Genomic DNA, 22,625 nt, shown 5'->3' on the forward strand with positions numbered 1-22,625 from the left:
AAAATATCTTACAGATTTGCACAGTCATAAGGATGGATGAACGCACTTATATAGCTCTCCCAGAAGTATGTGATGCGCTGATGCTCCCAAACATGAGACAAATTCTTAAGAGTGTTTTGTCTGCGTGCTCTAAACCATAAAACACTCACAGTGTCTACAGTTTATCCGGAAGTGACGATTTAATTCTTTTGAACACACATTTGCACATTGTTTTTTTTTTTTTTTTTACAATAATGTTTCTTTTGCTTTAACTAAATTCAGAACTTGGATGGAAACGGCTAATGACCCATCAATAAATTAGTTGAAATGCTTCACAAATTGGTCTAAATGATTCATTAGCAAATCTGAATCAAAATAATTTTTAAAAGTCTGTCACAAATGCCCGGAAAAGTCATGAAAATGAATTGGTCAAAAATGACTGGAACCCTGAATTCTCTGAAGTCTCTGTTGTGATCAGTAGCTGTCAGATATCTGTACAATGAATTATTGTTAGCGACTACATCAAAATCCCCTGTGACTGTAAACATCAGACCGGCCACATATCTTGTCATCTTTAACTACTTTTGTGTTTGAAGTCGTTTTCATTTATTTGTAACAGTCATAATTGTTCAGATTGAATTTATTTCCATGCATTTATTTAATTGAACTATTAAGCATAAATGAATGTGTTTTCATTAGGATCAGAGAGAAATATGTACTTGCATCTTATCAAGATTCAGTGTGTTGATGTAATTTAACTGATGTAAAAGAGTAAATCTCATCCTTGTTCTCTTTATCACTTTACCTGTATATACTCAGTCAGTATCTCAGCCATCATCTTTTATTGATGCCTCTTCCAGCTGTCAATCATTCACCTCACATTATACATCAGTTCTTGTGCTTTGGAGAATGTATTTGAGTCTCTCGGAGTGTATTCTGTCCACATCTGTCCTCAGATACTGCTCAAAACACACACTTATTATGTGTATTATTTTAAATACTCTTCTCAATCTTTTCCTCCACAGAATCTTCCAGCTGGAACATCCTATGTTGGATCTCTTAAACTAACATATATATCCAAGGTTTGCCCCTGTTCTGCTTATTTCTGACAAAAATTGAGGTGCATTTTGGTAAATATTTCATTAAATAAGTGATGATTTCTTTGGCTGCGCTGGTCTTGGATCTTGTACTGTGGATCGGCGTTTAGTGCACCTTTATGTTTTCAGTGTGCATACTTATGTAACCTTCTGTGTTCTTTATCTGCTGTTACTTTGTCATTGAAGGTTAGTGATGCCACCAAGCTGCGACCAAAGGCGGAGTTCTGCTTAGGTAAGCAAGCAATTCTCTCTCAGAGGAAATGGTATGCGGAGGGCAACAGGGGGCTTGTCAGACCTTGACCCCTGACCCCAGCTATTGATTCTGACATCAGGGCCAGACACAATCACACACTAGGGGGTACTGGGACTTTTCCCAGTGGAGAAAGTGTGTGTGTGCGTGCAACAATGTTAAAGGGATAGTTCACCCAAAAATTAAATTTCTCTCATCATTTACTCACCCTCATAATATTCCAGATGTGTTTGATTTTCTTTCTTCTCCAGAATACAAATTAAGATTTTTAGAAGAATATTTGAGCTCTGTTGGTCCATACAATGCAAGTGAATGGGTGGCAGAACTTTTAAGCAGCATAAAAGTAATCCATAAGACTCCAGTGGTTTAATCCATGTCTTCAGAAGTGATATGATAGGTGTGGATGAGAAATGGGTCAATATTGAAGTCATTTGTATGCTAAATCTCCACTTTAACTTTCACTTTTACATTTGTTAAACCTTTATTTTAGTCTTGAAGTGATTGAGGGCATGCCATCATTTTCAATGATGTCGAGATTACAATTAAAACGGAATTAGGCACAAAAAATGAGAAAATAAACAGGCAACAACATAACACAGTTAAAAACAATTATGAGATTTATAATGATATAATACCGTGAATTATGTTCTTTTGAAGCACTTTGGAGAATTAAAGTACCATTGACTATCACTGTACCACAGTAACACCAGAGTCATTTTAGTAATAGTAAGACCGTGTGATGAACAGTGAATGCACTCATTCTTTCTAAGGAGTGTTCACTACTGCGTCTATTTCCATGTGAATTGTCTAAAGTTCTGCCTTCTACTTTCATCCTAGCAACTCCTTCAGATCTGATAAATCTATTTTTGTCTCCTCTCTCTCAGTCATCAATGCTGGAATGAGGAAGTTTTATCTTCAAGCAAATGATAAGCAGGATTTAGTGGAGTGGGTCAGTGTGCTCAACAACGCCACCAAAATCACAGTGAGTCTCACTGATCTCGGATCAGATTCTCTGACTAACTCATTATCATTTATTGTCATGAGAACAGTTCACAACTGGACCCCCCTGATGAAAATATACATTTGATTTTCAGATATTACCTTTTTTTTTTGTGCACATCATTTTTTGATTTAGGTCCATATTCTGGTAAAAGGGATCATTCACCCAAAACGGATCCTTCTCTTATCTTGGATTTATTTTTTCACAGTGCATTCTGGGATCACCTACTAAGGGAAGAATACATACCTTATGATACCTTAGAAGGCAGCTTAATTAAGATATCTACCTTTTGTAACAGCCTTTGTGTAGTGAGTGCATCTATAATGTCTTAAAATGCTGCCTCGATAAGACTCCAGTGGTTCTGAAGTGTGTACAGCGCTCTGTGTATGCGTCAATCACAAGGAAGTGTAATTGAGCTTCAACTCATGATTGCGTCAAGCAGACTGCTGATGTCAAGATTTATAGTAAAAAGGAGTTGCAGGTTGGTCTGTTTCTCACCCAAAACCGATCGTAAGAAGACATGGATTAAACCACTGGAGTCAAAAGATTACATTTATACTGCCTTTATGTGCTTTTTGGAGCTTGAAAGCATTGGACCCCATTGACTTGGATTGTATGGATATAAACACATCATACAGTATCTCAATTTTTGTTTCACAGAAGAAAGAAAGTTACTGTATACAAGTTTGAGGAGCATATGAGAGAGTAAATGATGAGAGAATGATCATTTTTGGGGAACTATCCCTTTAAATGGAGAGCAAATGGAGACAATAGGGAAGAGCAATAAAGTTTTCCTGTAGGCAGTTTAGTGCTCATTAAACAAAGATATCTGACTGCAGAATTTCTATGTATATGCACTTTTGATGGACCCTGGAATTTGCATTCATATCATTTGTGGATTAAAAAGCTTTTTTCTTTGTTTCTTCTGCAGGTGCCAAAGTCAGGTGAGCTGGTGTGTCATAATGCAACAGAGGTGTGTGTGGACGCACTGGGTGCCACAAAACAAGTGTCCTATAAGACCGAGATCATCGCTGGAGTGCCCATCATCACCACCACACAGGTCACACTGCAGACACAGACCACAAGCACATGCAACATTAGACGTAATTCATCCACAGATCACAATGATCATTAACAGACCTGTTCCGCAATTGTTAGTTTTTCACGCCAGCATGTGAATTGCTATTAGATAGATACTCTTACAAAAAAAGTACTGTGATGGTGTCAGATCATTGGCTGTTTCTTCAACCTCATGCACTTTCATCACTGTGGATTTCTAGAAGGTAATGTCCATCATTGTGTGTTCATGGGAGATTAATGTCATTAAAGTCTTGACTTATTCTAAAATTTGGAAAATAATAATAATACAGAATGAGTGGATGTCTGATAGTGTATGCCATTATACTGAATATTTACCATGTTCATATGCCATGGTATTTACATGGTACTCCAAAGAATACCATGGGTTATCAGGATACAGTACATGTCCATTACAGGGTGCAATGTAGTGTAATATTATTAGTACAATGTAAACAGTGCATTGACATTTTATCCAACCTATGGTGCTTTTGAGTCACAAATACTAAGATACAGTCAGGTCCATAAATTTTGGGACATCGACACAATTCTAATCTTTTTGGCTCTATACACCACCACAATGGATTTGAAATGAAACGAACAAGATGTGCTTTAACTGCAGACTTTCAGCTTTAATTTGAGGGTGTTTACATCCAAATCAGGTAAACGGTGTAGGAATTACAACAGTTTGTATATGTGCCTCCCACTTTTTAAGGGACCAAAAGTAATGGGACAATTGGCTGCTCAGCTGTTCCGTGGCCAGGTGGGTGTTATTCCCTCATTATCCCATTTACAAGGAGCAGATAAAAGGTCCAGAGTTCATTTCAAGTGTGCTATTTGCATTTGGAATCTGTTGCTGTCAACTCTCAATATGAGATCCAAAGAGCTGTCACTATCAGTGAAGCAAGCCATCATTAGGCTGAAAAATCCAAACAAACCCATCAGAGAGATAGCAAAAAGATTAGGTGTGGCCAAATCAACTGTTTGGAACATTCTTAAAAAGAAAGCATACTGCGAAAGCAACCAAAGAGTTTTTTAAGGGAAAGAAGTGGAATGTTATGCAGTGGCCAAGTCAATCACCTGACCTGAATCCGATTGAGCATGCATTTCACTTGCTGAAGACAGAGTTGTCTGAACAAACAGTTTCATTTTAAACAGCTCCTAGCATGCATTACAATGAAAATGAAGAATGTAGTAAGTGTTATGGGCTTATTTCTTTTGCTTTTTTTGTTGTTTCACATTACTGTTAGTTAGTGGTGCTGTGGTGATTTTAAGAGCTCCTCTTTTGACTACCATGACCAGTACTTACATCTGTGTGTCTCAAAGTCATGTTAATGATCGTCCTGTCTTCTTCTGAGACAAACATCAAGATGCTTTATATAAAAATCATACAAAAATATAAGAATGAATTGGTGACAAATTTATTGTATTACTAATTGATAATTTGCTGAAAAAGAACTCTGCAGTTGCCTTAAAAAGCATTTATTGGCTGAACAAGACCTGTTGCATTTAGTGAATGAACAAATTGTAAATGTTTAAATTGTGTTTCAGGAGAAGGGTGAAGGACAGAATGGAGCAGACAGGAGTGGACTGAGGAAACCTCCGTCAGGTCAGCTGCCGTATTATCTGAGCCGCAGTAACCAGGACCAGTCTGTGATTAAAGTTGGATATTGTGTTAAACAGGGAGCCGTGGTGAGTCCTGAGTGGTCAATGCTGTGCCATTATACAGAAAAGTTGCTTTGATATCTGAAAATAGTTACAAACATTAGCTCTCCCAAAATCCAGTAATCTGTCTTGTTGCCTTCTAAAGGCTGGAGTATACTTTTCCATCTGCTCATTACGTCTCGCACACAGTCAGCTGTTCTAGCCTTCTGCTGTATTTAAAGTGCATCCAGAAAGTATTCACAGCGCTTTTTTGTTATGTTACAGCCTTATTCCAAAATGGATTCAATTCATTATTTTCCTCAAAATTCTACAAACAATACTCCATAATGACAATGTGAAAGAAGTTTGTTTGAAATCTCTTTTTAATTTATAAAAAATGAACAAAAAATCACATAAGTATTCAAAGCACAGATCTGGGAAAGGTACAGAAAAAGCTCTGCAGCATTGAAGGTCTCAATGAGCACAGTGGCCTCCATCATCCATAAATGGAAGTTTGGAACCACCAGGACTCTTCTTAGAGCTGGCCACCCGGCCAAACTGAGCGATCGAGGGAGAAGGGCCTTAGTCAGGGAGGTGACCAATAACCTGATGGTCACTCTGACAGAGCTCCAGCATTTCTCTGTGGAGAGAGGAGAACCTTCCAGAAGAACAACCATCTCTGCAGCACTCCACCAATCAGGCCTGTATGGTAGAGTGGCCAGACGGAAGCCACTCCTCAGTAAAAGGCTCATGACAGCCTGCCTGGAGTTTACCAAAAGGCACCTGAAGGAATCTCAGACCATGAGAAACAAAATTATCTGGTCTGATGAAACAAAGATTGAACTCTTTGGCCTGAATGTCAAGCGTCATGTCTGGAGGAAACCAGGCACTGCTCATCACCTGGTCAATCCCATCCCTACAGTGAAGCATGGTGGTGGCACCATCATACTGTGGGGATGTTTTTCAGCAGCAGGAACTGGGAGACTAGTCAGAATCGAGGGAAAGATGAATGCAGCAATGTACAGAGACATCCTTGATGAAAACCTGCTCCAGAGCGCTCTGGACCTCAGACTGGGGCGAAGGTTAATCATCCAGCAGGACAACGACCCTAAGCACACAGCCAAGATAACAAAGGAGTGGCTATGGGACAACTCTGTGAATGTCCTTGAGTGGCCCAGCCAAATCCCAGACTTGAACCCGATTGATACACAAAAAGACTTGAGACTGTAATTGGTTCCAAAGGTGCTTCAACAAAGTATTGAGCAAAGGCTATGAATACTTATGTACATGTGATTTTTTTTTTTTTTTTTTGCTTTTATTTTTAATAAATTTGCAAAGATTTCAAACAAACTTCTTTCATGTTGTCATTATGGGGTATTGTTTGTAGAATTATATTTAAATAATTACAATTATAATATACAGTATATTATAAAATATTAATTTAGAAAATGAAAATGTTTATTACATTATAGAGGCAGACAAGTAAAGCATTGATAAGATAATACAAAAAGTGACTTTAGAAGGCAATCAGTTTGTTTATTTCCATATTATTGAACATAAGTCTATCATCGTCCTACAGTCCACATCAATCCATTTTGCCACAGAATTCGTCAATCTGTCTGAGATAGATTAGATTATTGGCTTGCTCTGAAGTCAGTCTTTAAAAGCACGACAAAGGAAGTAAAATTTGCATGCGTATAAATGTAGGAAGACTAAAATTGAGTTTAAATACCATAACCGTTTTCACCACAAATGGCAGGTATTATTTTCATTATATTTTGTCTAATGCTGGGCTTAAATTAACAACACCAAGAAAAAGGTTCAAGAAAAACCTAAATAGGGGGCCTGGGTAGCTCAGCGAGTAAAGACGCTGTCGTGAGTTGGATCCAGGGTGCGCTGAGTGCCACTTGATAAGATGCACGGATTGATGTCTCAGACGTGGAGGCAACTGAGATTCATCCTCCGTCACCCGGATTGAGGCGAGTCGCTAAGCCACAATGAGGACTTGGATTACATTAGGAATGCATTCCAAATTGGAGAGAGAAAAAAATTAATGTCTAAATATCGTACACTGTGCATCAAAGCACAACATTTCCATCTGTAATTCATGTCATTTCATTCAGCAGGTTGAACCAATGATAAGCTTCTTCACAACATGCACTTGAAGGCTATTGACTCATGCTATAGTCAATCTTTACAGGCATTAAAAGCAACAGAGCTCACTTCCGGCTGGGCTCCTACCAAGATGGCTGTACAACTCTAATGTGCAAATCACTTCAAGTTTTTTTTTTCTACTTATTTAGTGAGCAATTACCGTCGATTTGTTTTGTAATTGATTGATTTGGATCATGGATCTGGCTGAGATGGGCTCTTTGGATGGTATGTGTCCTGTTATGTCTTCGCCTCAATCTAAATTGCCTAAGAAAAAGGCTAAGAAGCGGCAGTTCAGTCCTAACAACCCAGCCACCGGATTGTTGTCGGCAATCCGTCTGGCTGGGCCGTGCTAATTCAAGAGCTTCGAGCTGCTTTGCGAGAGCTTTGATATGACGTGAAGGCGTTACACAGGGATATGGATTCCTTTCAGAAAAAGCTTTCTACATTACAATCGACAAAGCGCACCGACATTATACAAGATAGAAAAGATGCAGAACTGCATGGCAGAAATGGAACAATATTCATCTGGTTAGTTTGCCAGAAAATCAAGAGGGAGGAGATGCAATTTCTTACTTGCAAAGCCAACTGCCACTTTGGTTTCCTTCCTTGGCCGACTGGGGGATCATGCAAAATTGAGAGAGCACACCACATCTTCAATGGCCGGGAGACATTGTCGACCAGACCTCAAACCATAATCTTAAAACTTCTCAAATACAACGACCGTCAAGCGATCCTTAATGCCTACAAGCAGTCTCCGACGAAGATCCTGCATGGCCAGTAGCAGCTCTTACTCTTCGCAGATTACTCCAATGCGACCCTTCAATGACGTAAAACCTTTTCTCCCTGTATCCCCGCACTCAAACAAAAAGGGATCCAGAACTTTCTCCTTTACCCTGCCAGTCTTAAGGTGCTGCACAGTAACACCACACACGTCTTCTCGTCTCCCGGGGATGCACAAAGGTTCATGGATGGCATTTAATTTCTTGTGTCTCTTCTGTGTTGACTTGGCGAACTGAAGAACACAATATTTACACTTTGCCCTAGACGTGACGTTGTTTCTTTTCTCGGGGATTTGCTCACTTGATATTTTCGTTTCGGGATATGCCAAAGGAGGTTTCCATTGTAACAGTCTTGGCTGACTCCAAAGGAATGGTAAAATTGTTTTCAATGGCTAGTCCTTGCAGGGCGCTCAATTTGTTACCCTAGCAGGCTAGCAAAGTTCATTTATCTCTTTATTTGTGTGTTTGTGTTTATAATTTTTCCATGTCATATTTATTAATCTCCTTGGGGGAGAGCTTTCCTTTTTTTCTGTACTCATGATGTCTGGATTTGTATGTTTTATATGCTCATGGATACTATCACATGAGTGATTTCACTTTTATTTCTTGAAACGTACTTGGTCTTAATGACCCTGTTAAAAGGGTCAAATGTTTTCATTTTTTGCGTAGGAGAAAAGCTCACATTGCAGTTATACAGGAGGCTCATTTAAAACCGCAGGATGTTCATAGATTTCAGAATAAGCATTATAGACTTCTTGTAAGCTTGTGTGATTTGAATAAAACTAAAGGTGTATTACTTTTATCGGATAGGAAATTAAGTTTGCAGATACATCAAACTGGAGGGGATGTTAATGGTAGATTTTGTTATACTAGAATCACTTTTCTCACAATTCTTCTAAATATATACTAATATATACTAATGTCGGTTTATGCCCCTAATACTTTTGACACAGTTTTTTTTTCCGATGATATAAAAACAAAGCTGCTGACTTTAGATGATATTCCTATTATTATAGGTACTGATTTTAATTTTTCGGCAGATAGTATGGATAGATCTGGGCTTGGTATTCCTAATCAGAATCACTGTATCTTTCAATGCTTTTATGAATGATTTAAATGTTGTGGACTCCTGGCACACATTGAATCCTAATGTAAGGGATTATAAAAAAAAATGCATCGTGTCACAAATCTTTTTCTAGGATTTACTATGTTTTTATTTCGTCTTGTTAAGCTCCTGTCGTAGTGCTGAAATCCTGCAAAGGGTTATATCTGACCATGCTCCGGTCCAACTTAAATTTCATCAGTCTCATGTTCCTCCTCACTTTAAACATTGGTGATTTAGTGTTTATCTCTTATAGGATGAAGAGTTTCTGGAATACAGTGGGTATGGAAAGTATTCAGACCCCCTTAAATTTTTCACTCTTTGTTATATTGCAGCCATTTGCTAAAATCATTTAAGTTCATTTTTTTTTCCTCATTATTGTACACACAGCACCCCATATTGACAGAAAAACACAGAATTGTTGACATTTTTGCACATTTATTGAAAAAGAAAAACTGAAATATCACATGGTCCTAAGTATTCAGACCCTTTGCTGTGACACTCATATATTTAACTCAGGTGCTGTCCATTTCTTCTGATCATCCTTGAGATGGTTCTACACCTTCAATTGAGTCCAGCTGTGTTTGATTATACTGATTGGACTTGATTAGGAAAGCCACACACCTGTCTATATAAGACCTTACAGCTCACAGTGCATGTCAGAGCAAATGAGAATCATGAGGTCAAAGGAACTGCCTGAAGAGCTCAGAGACAGAATTGTGGCAAGGCACAGATCTGGCCAAGGTTACAAAAACATTTCTGCTGCCCTTAAGGTTCATAAGAGCACAGTGGCCTCCATAATCCTTAAATGGAAGACGTTTGGGACGACCAGAACCCTTCCTAGAGCTGGCCGTCCAGCCAAACTGAGCTATCGGGGGAGAAGAGCCTTGGTGAGAGAGGTAAAGAAGAACCCAAAGATCACTGTGGCTGAGCTCCGGAGATGCAGTCGGGAGATGGGAGAAAGTTGTAGTAAGTCAACCATCACTGCAGCCATCCACCAGTCGGGGCTTTATGGCAGAGTGCCCGACGGAAGCCTCTCCTCAGTGCAAGACACGTGAATGCCCGCATGGAGTTTGCTAAAAAACACCTGAAGGACTCCAAGATGGTGATAAATAAGATTCTCTGGTCTGATGAGACCAAGATAGAGAAAACCAGGCACTGCTCATCACCTGTCCAATACAGTCTCAACAGTGAAGCATGGTGGTGGCAGCATCATGCTGTGGGGGTGTTTTTCAGCTGCAGGGACAGAACGACTGGTTGCAATCGAGGGAAAGATGAATGCGGCCAAGTACAGGGATATCCTGGACGAAAACCTTCTCCAGAGTGCTCTGGACCTCAGACTGGGCCGAAGGTTTACCTTCCAACAAGACAATGACCCTAAGCACACCGCTAAAATAACGAAGGAGTGGCTTCACAACAACTCCGTGACTGTTCTTGAATGGCCCAGCCAGAGCCCTGACTTAAACCCAATTGAGCATCTCTGGAGAGACCTGAAAATGGCTGTCCACCAACGTTTACCATCCAACCTGACAGAACTGGAGAGGATCTGCAAGGAGGAATGGCAGAGGATACCCAAATCCAGATGTGAAAAACTTGTTGCATCTTTCCCAAAAAGACTCATGGCTGTATTAGATCAAAAGGGTGCTTCTACTAAATACTGAACAAAGGGTCTGAATACTTAGAGGACCATGTGATATTTCAGTTTTTCTTTTTTAATAAATGTGCAAAAATGTCAACAATTCTGTGTTTTTCTGTCAATATGGGGTGCTGTGTGTACAATAATGAGGGAAAAAAATGAACTTAAATGATTTTAGCAAATGGCTGCAATATAACAAAGAGTGAAAAATTTAAGGGGGTCTGAATACTTTCCGTACCCACTGTATATCAAGAAAGATCTTGACTATTTTATCAATATAAATAACACTCCTGATGTAAATCCTCTTACTCATTGGGAGGTAACGAAATGCGCTATTAGAGGTAGTTGTAATTCTTACTCTTATAAGGTTGCTAGGGCTCGAAATTAGAAAATCGCATCCTTGGAAAAAAAACATCAAGATTTGGGGAGGCTACAGCAATCTCATTATGATTCAGATAGAGCTCATCTCTTCGAGTCATTGGAAGCTGAATTTAAAGAAGTCTCCAGTGTGAGATCTGAGTTTGTTATACTTCTATCTAGACAGCTGTATTATGAACAATCTAATTGACCAAGTAGACTTCTTGCTCTATGCCTCAAACATGCAGAGATACTTGCATCTATAGACTCTGTTAGGAATCAAAACTAATCCTTCTCATGTTAATACGGTGTTTCATAATTTCTATGCTGAATCGTATACATCTGAAGATCCAGATGATTGTGCTGATATGGATGATTACATTAAGGACATTACTTTTCCGTATCTCTCTGTAGATCAGATAGAACAATTGGATAAACCAATTTATTTAGAAGAATTAAGATTAGCTGCAGTCTCTGTGAAGAAGTCTCCTGGACTTGATACCTCCAGAACTTTTGTTGGCGCTTTGGGAATTAATAGGCCCTTTACTTCTAAAATCCATTGAGTACTTACTTGAGGTCGGTTATTGCCACAGAGATCAAAGGGTTCCCTTGATCTCATTGCTACTGAAGAGTTGTAAATATCCACTGGACTGCAGGAGTTACAGACCTCTGTCTTTATTGAATGCAGATATGAAGTTATATGCAAAAGTGATCGCTGAGAGGATCAATACTTGTATCTCTAACCTGGTGCATCCAGATCAGACTGGTTTTATTAGGGGCAGATTAGCTTCAGATAATGTCAGACGTCTTTTGCATATAATTGATGTCAGCTCTGGATCTGATGTTTCAAATGCCATTTTAAGTTTAGATGCGATGAAAGTGTTTGATTATAGTGGAGGTATCTGTGGACAGTCCTGAAATTTTTTTTGTTTTGGCTCGTCTATTGTCCGTATGATTCAAACTCTTTATAATAGTCCAACTGCTTGTGCATCCACAGGATTTGCAGTGTCGGTGCAATTTCCTTTGGAGAGGAGAACAAGGCGGAGGTGCCCTCTTTCCCTCATTTTGTTTGCGCTTTCATTGGAGCCTCTAGCTTTGGCTGTTAGACAAAATTCTTTAGTCTCCCCAATCTGCATTTAAGAACAATTAATCATCATATTTCATTATATGCAGATGATATCATTCTTTTTCTGTCAGATGTAAATAAGTCTTTACCTCATGCCTTAAAATGTTTTGATAGATTTGGCTTGTTTTCAGGCTACAAATCTATTTTGATGCCTCTCAATATTTCTCCAGAGGATGTGACTCCACCAGTTTCACTACCTATATTAAAACAGACATCCAGTTTTACTTGTCTGGGAGTGAATATCCGTAGGTCCCTAAATTTGTTGATGGTCACCTTTGCAGGTTTCTTTCTCTGTCAGGATTTCAGTACTAAAAATGAATGTTCTTCCTTACATTTTTTGTTTTCTATGATACCTCTTTTTTAAGGATATTGACTCTTCAATGTAGAGTCAATGGGCAGTGGTTCCCAAACTTTTTACAGTTTGCCCCTCCAAACATTCAACATCCTTTTGCGTATCTAATGCATAGATAACATTCACACAATGTATTTAGAAAATATGTATATTTAACACAATTATCTTTGTAAAACAACTCCCTTATATTAAACATGTTATATTTGTATATGTTATAGTAATCATATACATACTGAATAAATGTCGTGCCGATTGAAATGGGAATGCTAGATATGATATAACTGCATGAATTTAAAACTCCCCCCTCATTGCGTTGCGGTATGCAAGAGTAGCGTTCGGTTCTGTGCCTGGAATTGCGCATCATTACTGGTACGGTGTTGCCAACTTCGAGCATTGCGGTTGTGTATCTGTGCAATTTCACAGTCAGCTCAAGGTGCTTTTTTATGTCACATTTGACACTGTTTGCAAGGTTGAGCTCATCTGCTGAAAAAACATCATGCAACAATGTGAAAACAGGTTTCTAGTGTGTGAGCAAATGTGAGTGAATATGACTGCGTGTGAATATGGAAAATATTTGGTGCTGCTGAATGTCTGACAGCTGTCAACAAAGATTGTAAACTTATACCATCAGACTCAAAACTCCCCATGCATCTAACCTTAAATACTAATTATGTTTTAATCTGCAAATAAACAAACAAACAAACAGACAAAATAAAATCATGGACGACTGACATGAGCGAGTCTGGTAGAACAGTGAAGTATTCATTTTATTTACTATCACTAAGCGACATCATCTAGCAGTGTGCTGGGCTGGTGAAAAAATATACTTGTGTGACGCACGACGCAAAAGATAGAGTTATTTCATTTCATATTTATCTGACATTTATGACACAAACATTTAGGTGTTTCTGCACTAGGGGGGCACACCAAAAATATTTTGCCAGTGAGAAATACATGAACTGGGTTTTAATGTTATTTTAGACGGTGATGAATTTAAAAGAACGGAAAATCTAAGAATTTTATTCATGTACCCCCATGGTCACCTCACATACCCCTAGGGGTATGCGTACCCAAGTTTGGGAAGGACTGCCCTTAGGAATCTGGCGGTCTTGCTCTACCTAACTTTAAGTTTTACTTTGGGCTTTCCAACTCAGATCTTTGAAACCGTAGTTTGATCCCTTGTCAGAAATGTCTTGGCGCTCTATAGAGAAGGAATTGGTTTTCCCTCTTAGACTACAAGATTTACAATTTTCTGGTGTTAAGCAGTGGACTTATTTATTGAAGTTGGGTCATTCATTGCTCTTTTGAAGCTTGGAAATGCTCTTGTGAGGACCTTGGTTATAATATGAAGTTCCATAGATGTTCTCCAATTTGGTTTAATAATCTCCTGTTGACAGGCTCCAGACCTTTTGTTTTCAAACCCTGGTCAGATAAGAACATCCAAACTCTCAGTGACATCTTTGACACGGACGGCTTACAGTCCTTTCAGGATCTATTTAATAGTTTTTCACTTCCTGGCTCAACTTATTTTTTCTATCTTTGATTACGATCAGCTTTACAGGCATATGGTGTCTCTTGGGATTTTCACTTAAAAAAACCATCCTTTGCTTGAACACTTGCACAGACTTAATTCAACTAGGTGTTTGGTCTCTTAGATGATCTGTTAAATACATTTAAAAGCCCGACTTCTGGTGCTCTTTTATTGTGGCAAAGAGACCTTGATATTTGGTTACTGATTTGAATTGGGAGACCATTTGGTGTCATGTTTTGACTTCATCAAAAAATTTGACCCATCAACTGATACATTTTATGCTGGTACACAGGATTTATGTCACACATTGTCAGGCTTATTTGATGAAGCTAACCAATGACAAAACATGCAATAAATGTAACACTGGTTCGCTCGGTGATTACATTCATATGTTCTGGCAACGTCCTAGCATTATGACTCTGGTTGTATGTGATTTGATCAAACTTCTGACCTTCTCAGAGTCGATGTTCCACTCTGTCCTGGTTTGCTGATACTGGGAAATGACTCGAGACTGTTGATGGCTTCTTTAATCTCTAAGTCGTCCTCAGACGAGCCTTCCATCGTTGCCTCCAGGCATCCCGATTCTCCATGCATCCGGCCAGTTCGTTGGTGCTCTGGGCACCTGTATCCCTCTTGAGTATGTCCATGTATGTTAGCGTGGGACGTCCTCTTGACCGATGGCCATGTGTTGGTTCCCATAGCACCAGCTTGCTGGCTGGCAGCTCGCGATGCCTTCGGCAATGTCCTGCAAGTCTCATTCTCCTCACAGCAATCTTGTTGCTCACTCTTGATGCTCCCTCATACAGGATTTTGTTGGTTACATGCACACTCTTACTGATATTAAACACTGCACGCAGCATCCTGGTGTAGCACCTGTCCAGGGACTTCTCTAGGGTTGGATTCAGGGTCCAGCATTCACTGCCATAGAGGAGAACAGACTCTACTGTCGCGTAGAAGAAGCTGAGTTTGATTTGGCGGGAGAGGTTGGAGTTCCATACACTGTTCATGCCGTTCAGGGCCCTCCATGCAAGTGCCTTCCTCACTTTTAGGTCTTGCTCAGTTGAGTTGGCCCATGCCCAGGTACTTAAAGTCCTCAACTTCTTTCAGCACAGTGCCTCCTACTGTTATGAGAGGTTGATGTTCGGTGGTACATTGTAGGTCATGACCTCTGTTTTCTTTGCATTTACCCTAAGGCCTACCTTAGTGCACTCTAGCTCCACCCTGCGTAGTAGTTCCTGAGCTTGTTCCATGTTATTGGAGAGCAAACTAATGTCATCTGCATAGTCAAGGTCTGTCAAGACTACTGCCGGGTGCCGACTTGACTTCCTTGGTGTCAGCGTAAAGCCAAGTTCCTGCTCTCGCCCACTGATTGCCTTCTTGAGCGCATAATCAAGGACTATGATAAAGAGGAAGGGGGCTAATGTATCCCCTTGCATAACTCCAGCCAGGATGTCAAACTCCTCCTGTTACCATCTGGAGTCACCACCCTGGCCCTTGTTCCTGAGTACATGGACTCTATTGCCCGGAGTAGGTTCGGAGGAATTCTATATGCCTTCAGGATCTTCACCATCATGCCTCGATGAATCGAGTCAAATGCCTTTTGAAGTCTATGAAACATAAGACTGCAGTCAGGTTGTCCTTCCTCACCTCCTCTATCAATCTCCTGAGTGCCAAGATCTGGGTTGTAGCAGTTCGCCCTACTCGAAAGCCAGTCTGATTTACTCTCAGGTGAGGGTGGATTGCTTGCCGGACCCTGTTTAGAATCATGCGGTTGTAGATTTTCGCAGTGATACAGGTCAGGCTGATACCTCGGTAGTTGTCCGGCTTCGAGAGGTCTCCGGATTTGGGCAATGGCACGATGTTTGATAGAGACCACATATCAGGCTGCCGATTGTGAAGCAGAGCAAGGTTGCAGAACTCTAGAATGATGTCATCAAGATCACAGTTCTTCAGCACCTCTGGGGGTAGACCAGCGCTTTTTCCCACTCTTACTGTGGCTTTTGCCCTGACGAGCTCACCGAGTGTGAAGGGACCATCATTGACGTTCAGGTTTGGGAGGTCTGATGGTATTTCCTCTTCCTCAGCTGCGTCTGCTGTTTCTCCCAGCAGCCTTTTGAAGTGGCTTGACCAGGTCGCCACCCTCTCTTCCGGGCTGTGTCCCTTCACCTGTCCCTCCTTGGTCCTCTTCCGCCCCGTCATTTCATTGATGACCCTCCATGCTTCCCCATACTGCTGTTCCCCATGCGCCGCCTGCACCCTCCGCACTCTTTCCATCAGTTCTTCCCCTTTGATGGTATCATAGGTTCTGAAAAGAAACTGTTTGGCTTCGTTCAGCTCACTGCGCCTCTCCTCAGTTGGTTCCCACTCAAAGTTGAGGCGGCTTTCCTCCGCCATCCCACGTGCTGCTATGACCTCTGGATGTTTTGATCGCAGGGAGGTTCTAACTTTCTCCATCTTTGGCACGCACAGTCTGGTCGCCTCCTCGTTCACTGTGACGAATCTCCTGTATTCGCTGCTTGCCTCCGCTCCCCTGTCCAGCTGCTGGAATTGTCTCCTCACCTCCTCTGTGTATCTGGTTAGAAGGCCAGGGTCACTTGAGAAAGCTTTCCAGTTATACCGGATTTTGGGACTTGGTTTGGGGGCCCTGAGGCTCAAATGAACCCTCATTGAGATCACGCGGTGATCCGAGCCCACAGAACTAAAGGTGCTGTATGGCTCAGCATTCATGATGGAGTTCCTCCACTTCTTCCTCACTAGGATGTAATCTAGCTGCTGTAGCATTCCTGAGGCTCAGTCCCGGAAGGTCCACCTCTTTCCTGTTCTCTTCCGGAAGATGGTATTTTCCGCCAGTAACTCGTGCTCCGTGAGGAAGGCAGTGAGGTAGGTGCCGTTGCGGTTGGTAGAGTCGTGATAAGGGAAGGGTACGTCCTCTGGTCCAAGCCTCGCATTGAAGTCCCCAAGGATTGCCAGGAAGTTGTGCGTTGGGATGCCGCGGACCGCTCTTACAAGGTCCTCAAAGAACTTCTCCACCTCGTCAGATGGCGCCACGTTGGTGGGTGAGTACACGACTATGACTGTTGTTACTGGGTTACCCGAGAACTCTGCGCACATAATCCTGTCGGTGTGGTGGTAAACCCGATGTAGAGCCTTACGTGCCCGTGGGCCCAGCATTAACCCTACACCTCCTGTTGCGGCTTGGGCATCGTTCTTCCACGCTGATGCGAAAATGAACGTGCTTCTCTCCACTCTGTGGTACAGTATCGGGTCTTCAGTGTGCACTCTCCTATGTTCTTGGACCCCCAGGATCTCCACTCCCCGTTCCTCTGCACAATGAGCAAGTTCTATCAACCTCGCTTCTTCTCTCGCTGTGCATGCGTTGAAGGTTCCCATAACAACTGGCCTCCGACAGCGCATGAGTGCATTGGACGGGGTGATGTGGTCGGACAGGACCCTCCCTGGGACAATCCCGGGGTTTAAGGTCCCGTTGTCATGGTGTCCTCCCGGAGGAGGACCAGCACCACCATCCGCTGCGATGTTCCTACGGACTCCCGCCGTTGGAAGTATAGGATTTGGGATGTCTTTGTGCTCCATGGTTGGCTTTACTATGCTTATAGCGGACTGTGGGGTGCAACTCCTCACAGTCCCGATTTAATTTCAGAGTGACCTTCTCTTAGACAGGTTGCCATCCAAGGCTATGAGCCCCATCTACCCATGCTATTTGACCCCTAGCTGGGACAGTGGTTGGCAGGCGTCAGGGCGTGTCCACACACCGGTGGGCCTGCATGTCATGCCTCTGGGGCCCACTGCTGCTCCGAGATCCCCTGCAGTTTAGCCTGGGACCTCGCGGATCCCAGTATCCGTGTGTGGCCACGTGGAGGCACTGCAGGAGTCTTGGTGGTGGAGAGGCTGTGTACCGGCAGGAGGAGACTTACGCACTCGGCTCCTCTTTTCACCTCCACTAGGGGGGCTAGCCGGTGGCAGTAGCTGAAAGCAGAGAGTAACAAGCAGGAACAACATGCAGCACATAACATGCAACATGCACTGACTACAAGTACTTCTACGCCCTACTGCACATAACGCATCACACACACCCTGTGCAAACGCGCACACACACACACAATGGCATCTAAGAAAGCAATTTTAAAGGGATGGTTCGATCCACACTGCTGTCTTGTGTCGATCTGGCACTCTTATTTTTTAGGATGTTCTTAATCTGGAACGAGCTACATCTAAATTCCATAAGGCAAAATCAAAAACAATTCAGAGTTGGACAGCTGCTATTAGTTTCGTCAAAGACCTTGTATGTTGACTGAGTACTCTGTTTTTAGTCATGGCATGTGTTATGTTTTTGTTTTTGAGTGTGTGTGTGTATATATATGTATCTAATAAGTATGTATATGTGTAGGTATGGATGTATATACGTATACATGCATATAGATATGTTGTATATTTACTGGTTTTTCTATCATTTTAATGGTTTTTAGGTCTTCTCTACCCCTAGACATAATTATATCTTGCATTTTTTTTTTGTTACTGTTTGTCTTTGTGTCTTGTTTTATTTTAGTTATTTGTGTTTTCCTTTTTTGTACTTGAAAACCATTAAAAACTTATTAGCAAAAAAAAAAAGCAGCAGAGATCATTAGCTTCGAAAGGGAGAGGTGTCAGTGAATGCAAAATATGTGTCCGTGTAAAGAGGTGAACGAGAACCATTTGTTCACTTAAAAGATTTGTTCAAAAAGACTGATTCGTCCATGAACGAAACATCACTACAATGTACACATTCATCAGACAGGCGCTTTTTTGCATCATATCATAAACATGCCATTTTTGGTCCCTGTGTCAAAATAAATTAAGATTGAACTTAGAAAAACATCTCGAGAGCATTCGTAATTTTGCTCCGTCCAGCTGTTTGAACGCAAGAACTCGTCCTCATCTTGTGCTGTCATTAGTGTCAAGCAAGTCTGAGTGTGGTTTGTTCTCTAGATAAGATTTGTGTAGCCTGTACAGCTGGAGTTTTGCTCACTGCCCCCTGCTGAAAACAGCTCTGATGGAAGGAATATTCCTTTTTATGGTATAAAGTCATGATTATTTCATGTATTTTTAACTTGTTAATTTTTATATAATTAATCCACAACAGCCCTCATTAAAATCAAATCACATCAATTATGTCTATGATGCATTAAAATGCTGACTAGTGGGCAGCTCAGTGCGTTTTGGAACAGAGCTATGTTCAAGATTAATGTGTGTATGTGTCGTTTCATCTCTGTTCAGATGAAAAACTGGAAGAGGAGATACTTCATGCTGGACGACAACACAGTCAGCTACTTCAAATCAGACACAGTCAGTCTCTCTCTCTCTCTCTCTCTCTCTCTCTCTCTCGTACAATTCATTGCTGTTGTCCTTGAGTGCTGCTTGAACCTCTTGAACTGTTGACTGTGTTTTCATTGTGATTTGCACCTGTGTAAGCTCACATCTGATAAGTGAAAGTCCAGTCTGTGCATTGGTTCTAGAAGCTGACCCTGTGTGTACATGTGATTGTATTGTGTGACTTTATGTGATTACTTTGCTATAGTTTGGAGATACAATATAGCTAAATCAGCAGACTCTAACAACAGCATACTTGAGGGACATTTGGGATATCCTCAATTAAAAAATATGTCCTCTAGTAACCTCCAGTTACCTGTAGAGAGTGTGTGTGTGTGTATTCCTCTGGCTGTGTGTGGACAGGCCGACTGCATCTGAACGTGTCTGAACATTTCAGTATTTTAGTGAATAAATGTGGTAAATATCTCTTGCAGTATTTCATATAATGAATGACAAGTTGGATCTATTATTATTGTTACTCCAAAATACATACAAAAATGCAATCATACAAGAATGACTTGAACGCACCTCTGCTACAATGAACACTTATTTGAACTTTCTGAGTTCAAAGTCATTCTGATATTTAAAGTAAAACATGTCATGTGGTGTAAAAGTTGTTGCAAGTAGTTTGGGTGAATCTCTTATTATTATTATTATTATTATTAGGGCCCAAGCACAAAGTGCGTAGGACCCTATTGTTTTCGTTAGGATTATTATTATTATTATTATTTTTTTTACGACTTACAGGGCACTTTTGGGGCTCTTAACATGCTCAAAAACTCTTGAAACTTTGCACACGGGTCAGAACCTGCGGTCATTAGGGCCGGCCTGAAGCTGGTACCGGGCGTGGCAGGGGCTCGACAGCGCCCCTGGAACAGGGGCGAAAACTTGGTCTATAACTCAAACACGCTTGCATGTAATAATATGAAACTCGGTACACATATAGATCTCATCATTTCATATATCCTTCATACTTTTACTTTTTACCCCAGACCAACAGGAAACCGTCTATTTAGGGTTGTTTGAAAACGCACGCAATGGAATTTGGAATACTCCTCCCAGAGAACTCCACCAATCGCCACCAAACTCGGTCAGCATGATGTCAAGACATTGACCATGAAAAATTGCCGGCAGATTTTTGATATCTCCAACGGTTTGGCCGTGGCGAGGAAACGAAATGATGGCGAGAAACGAGAAACAGTCAGAGTGTTATAACTTCTACATACATTAATTGATCTCGATGAAACTTCAGCGGTGTGTTCAGCTGTAAGAGGCCGATCGCATGGATGTGACTATTGTGAGTCAAAGTTATAGCGCCACCAACTGGCAGAAGGAAGTGTGTCACTTTCAAAATGCTTTAAAATCACCCACTTATTGTTACACGATTTACTTCAAACTTTAGGTGTATAATGTAAACACACGGCAGATGTAGACGTGTGAAAGGATTATTGATATCTTAAATACTGTTGTTGTGGCAGCTCTTCAAACTTGAATTTTCTTTTTTGATGCCTGGTGCAGGGGCTCAGTAGCGCCACCTTCAGACAAAAGTGGGGTATTGGTTTCATACTTTGACCTAGAGTCAGATATTTTGGTTTGAATGTGGAACACATTGCACAAGAACTTTGAAGCTCAAAAAAGCACATAAATGAAGCTTAAACAGCAAGGAAGTGTGTTATAACTTCTGCATACATTACTTGATCTCGATGAAACTTAAGCAGTTTCTTCACTTGAAAAGGCCGGTCGCGTGGATGTGACTATTGTGAGTCAAAGTTATAGCGCCACCAACTGGCAGAAGGAAGTGTGTCACTTTCAAAATGCTTTGAAATCACCCCTTATGTCTCAATTGAACAAACAGTTGATAAAGAAATCGGTATCAATATATTGAATTATTAATTATTTCACTGATCAACTGTGATGTCCGGTTAAGATGAAAATAAACTATTACTCTGTCTAAGCGATTATCTTTCTGAAACACGTCACAAAAACTTACAGAAACGGATAACACAAACATGACGTTGGAAATATACACTTATCAGAATAGTTATATTAAACTTGTCTATTTCAGTTATAAAGCTGTCTCATATGTAATTTCTCCTTTAATTCTATAATATAACCACTAGATGGAGGTCTAAGCACATTTTCTGTATTCTCGTTGTTTTAACGTAAGAAGAAGACTTGTACGTGTTGACTGTTGAGAACGGTGTTTGGAGTTTTTAAAAGACGCGGACCAGACGGAAAAACAAGACATACTGCATCATTAGCGTTCAATATTTTAACGAGGGCCACTCGTGACGCTGTACACGGTGTAAGCATCAGCTTGAGGACTCTTCAAAATGTATATAGGTCTCAGTTCTGGATGGAGTTATTTGCAGACCTTAGAGATGCTGGATACTTCAACGGGAGTCGTGAGCGTCATTGCTTTGGTGATACAATAAAAAATACTCTACAAAAAAAAAAAAAAAAAAAAACAGGGTTTCCATGGGGTCTTAAAAAGTCTTAAAAAGTCTAAAATTTCAAAATCACAATTTAAGGCCTTAAAAAGTCTTAAATTTGCTGAAGTATTGTGTTCTAGGTCTTAAATAATTTTTAACAGGTCTTAATTTTCCTACGTCCATGTAAATCTCATTTAAATGCTCCCTAGCAGCTTTGGAATGTTTCTTTTTTACTTCCGTGCTGTTGTAGTTTCTTATTTCAGCTAGTCCAAATATAATTCGCTGTATTATGACTACAAAATAGACCAACATGCAACAGCCAGCTTTGAGCTTTCGTGTTATTGGCGCGAGTCTCTCGGATACAACAGAAAGACGTTAAACAGATTTTATTCAGCTATGAGGAAGTGCAAGTTTAGCGATACTTGGCTTGAAAAATCTGAATTTCGTGCTTGGTTAAAGCCAGTTGCAAATAACGCATTTGAAGCCTACTGCTTATGCAAGAAAGCTATTAAATTGGGAATGTTGGGTGTACGGGCGCTGGAGTCTCATTCAAAAAGTGAAAAATATCTAACTGCTGTCAAGGGTCTCCAGCAAACTACAGCCATCAGCCATTACGCTTTGGAATAGCGGATGATGACTAATTTCCAAAATCACGGGACCGTTCGTGCTGATGTTCGACGAAAGTCTTCATCGCACCACCAAAACGAAACAGCTGGACCTGCACGTACGTTTTTCGTCTGCTGCG

General features: G+C 40.8%; 1 protein-coding gene across 7 annotated transcripts in view; it reads left to right on the forward strand.

The window, feature by feature from the left end:
• The window catches only part of LOC127633545 (pleckstrin homology domain-containing family A member 1-like), a 105,603-nt gene that overhangs the window by 25,978 nt on the left and 57,000 nt on the right, over positions 1 to 22,625 (forward strand). For 6 of the 7 annotated variants that reach the window (XR_007969222.1, XR_007969221.1, XM_052112724.1 and 3 more), the window contains exons 3-8: positions 1,005 to 1,061; positions 1,263 to 1,308; positions 2,211 to 2,308; positions 3,258 to 3,386; positions 4,955 to 5,095; positions 19,356 to 19,424. Coding sequence is in view for 5 of the 7 variants with exons in the window: in XM_052112724.1 (XP_051968684.1) it covers positions 1,005 to 1,061; positions 1,263 to 1,308; positions 2,211 to 2,308; positions 3,258 to 3,386; positions 4,955 to 5,095; positions 19,356 to 19,424 (540 nt within the window). In the remaining 2 variants the exon portion in view is untranslated. The remainder of the gene's footprint in view (positions 1 to 1,004; positions 1,062 to 1,262; positions 1,309 to 2,210; positions 2,309 to 3,257; positions 3,387 to 4,954; positions 5,096 to 19,355; positions 19,425 to 22,625) is intronic. The other variant, XM_052112725.1, reaches the window with a different exon arrangement.

This window comes from Xyrauchen texanus, chromosome 40 (assembly GCF_025860055.1).
Source record: "Xyrauchen texanus isolate HMW12.3.18 chromosome 40, RBS_HiC_50CHRs, whole genome shotgun sequence".
Classification (NCBI taxonomy): Eukaryota; Metazoa; Chordata; class Actinopteri; order Cypriniformes; family Catostomidae; genus Xyrauchen; species Xyrauchen texanus.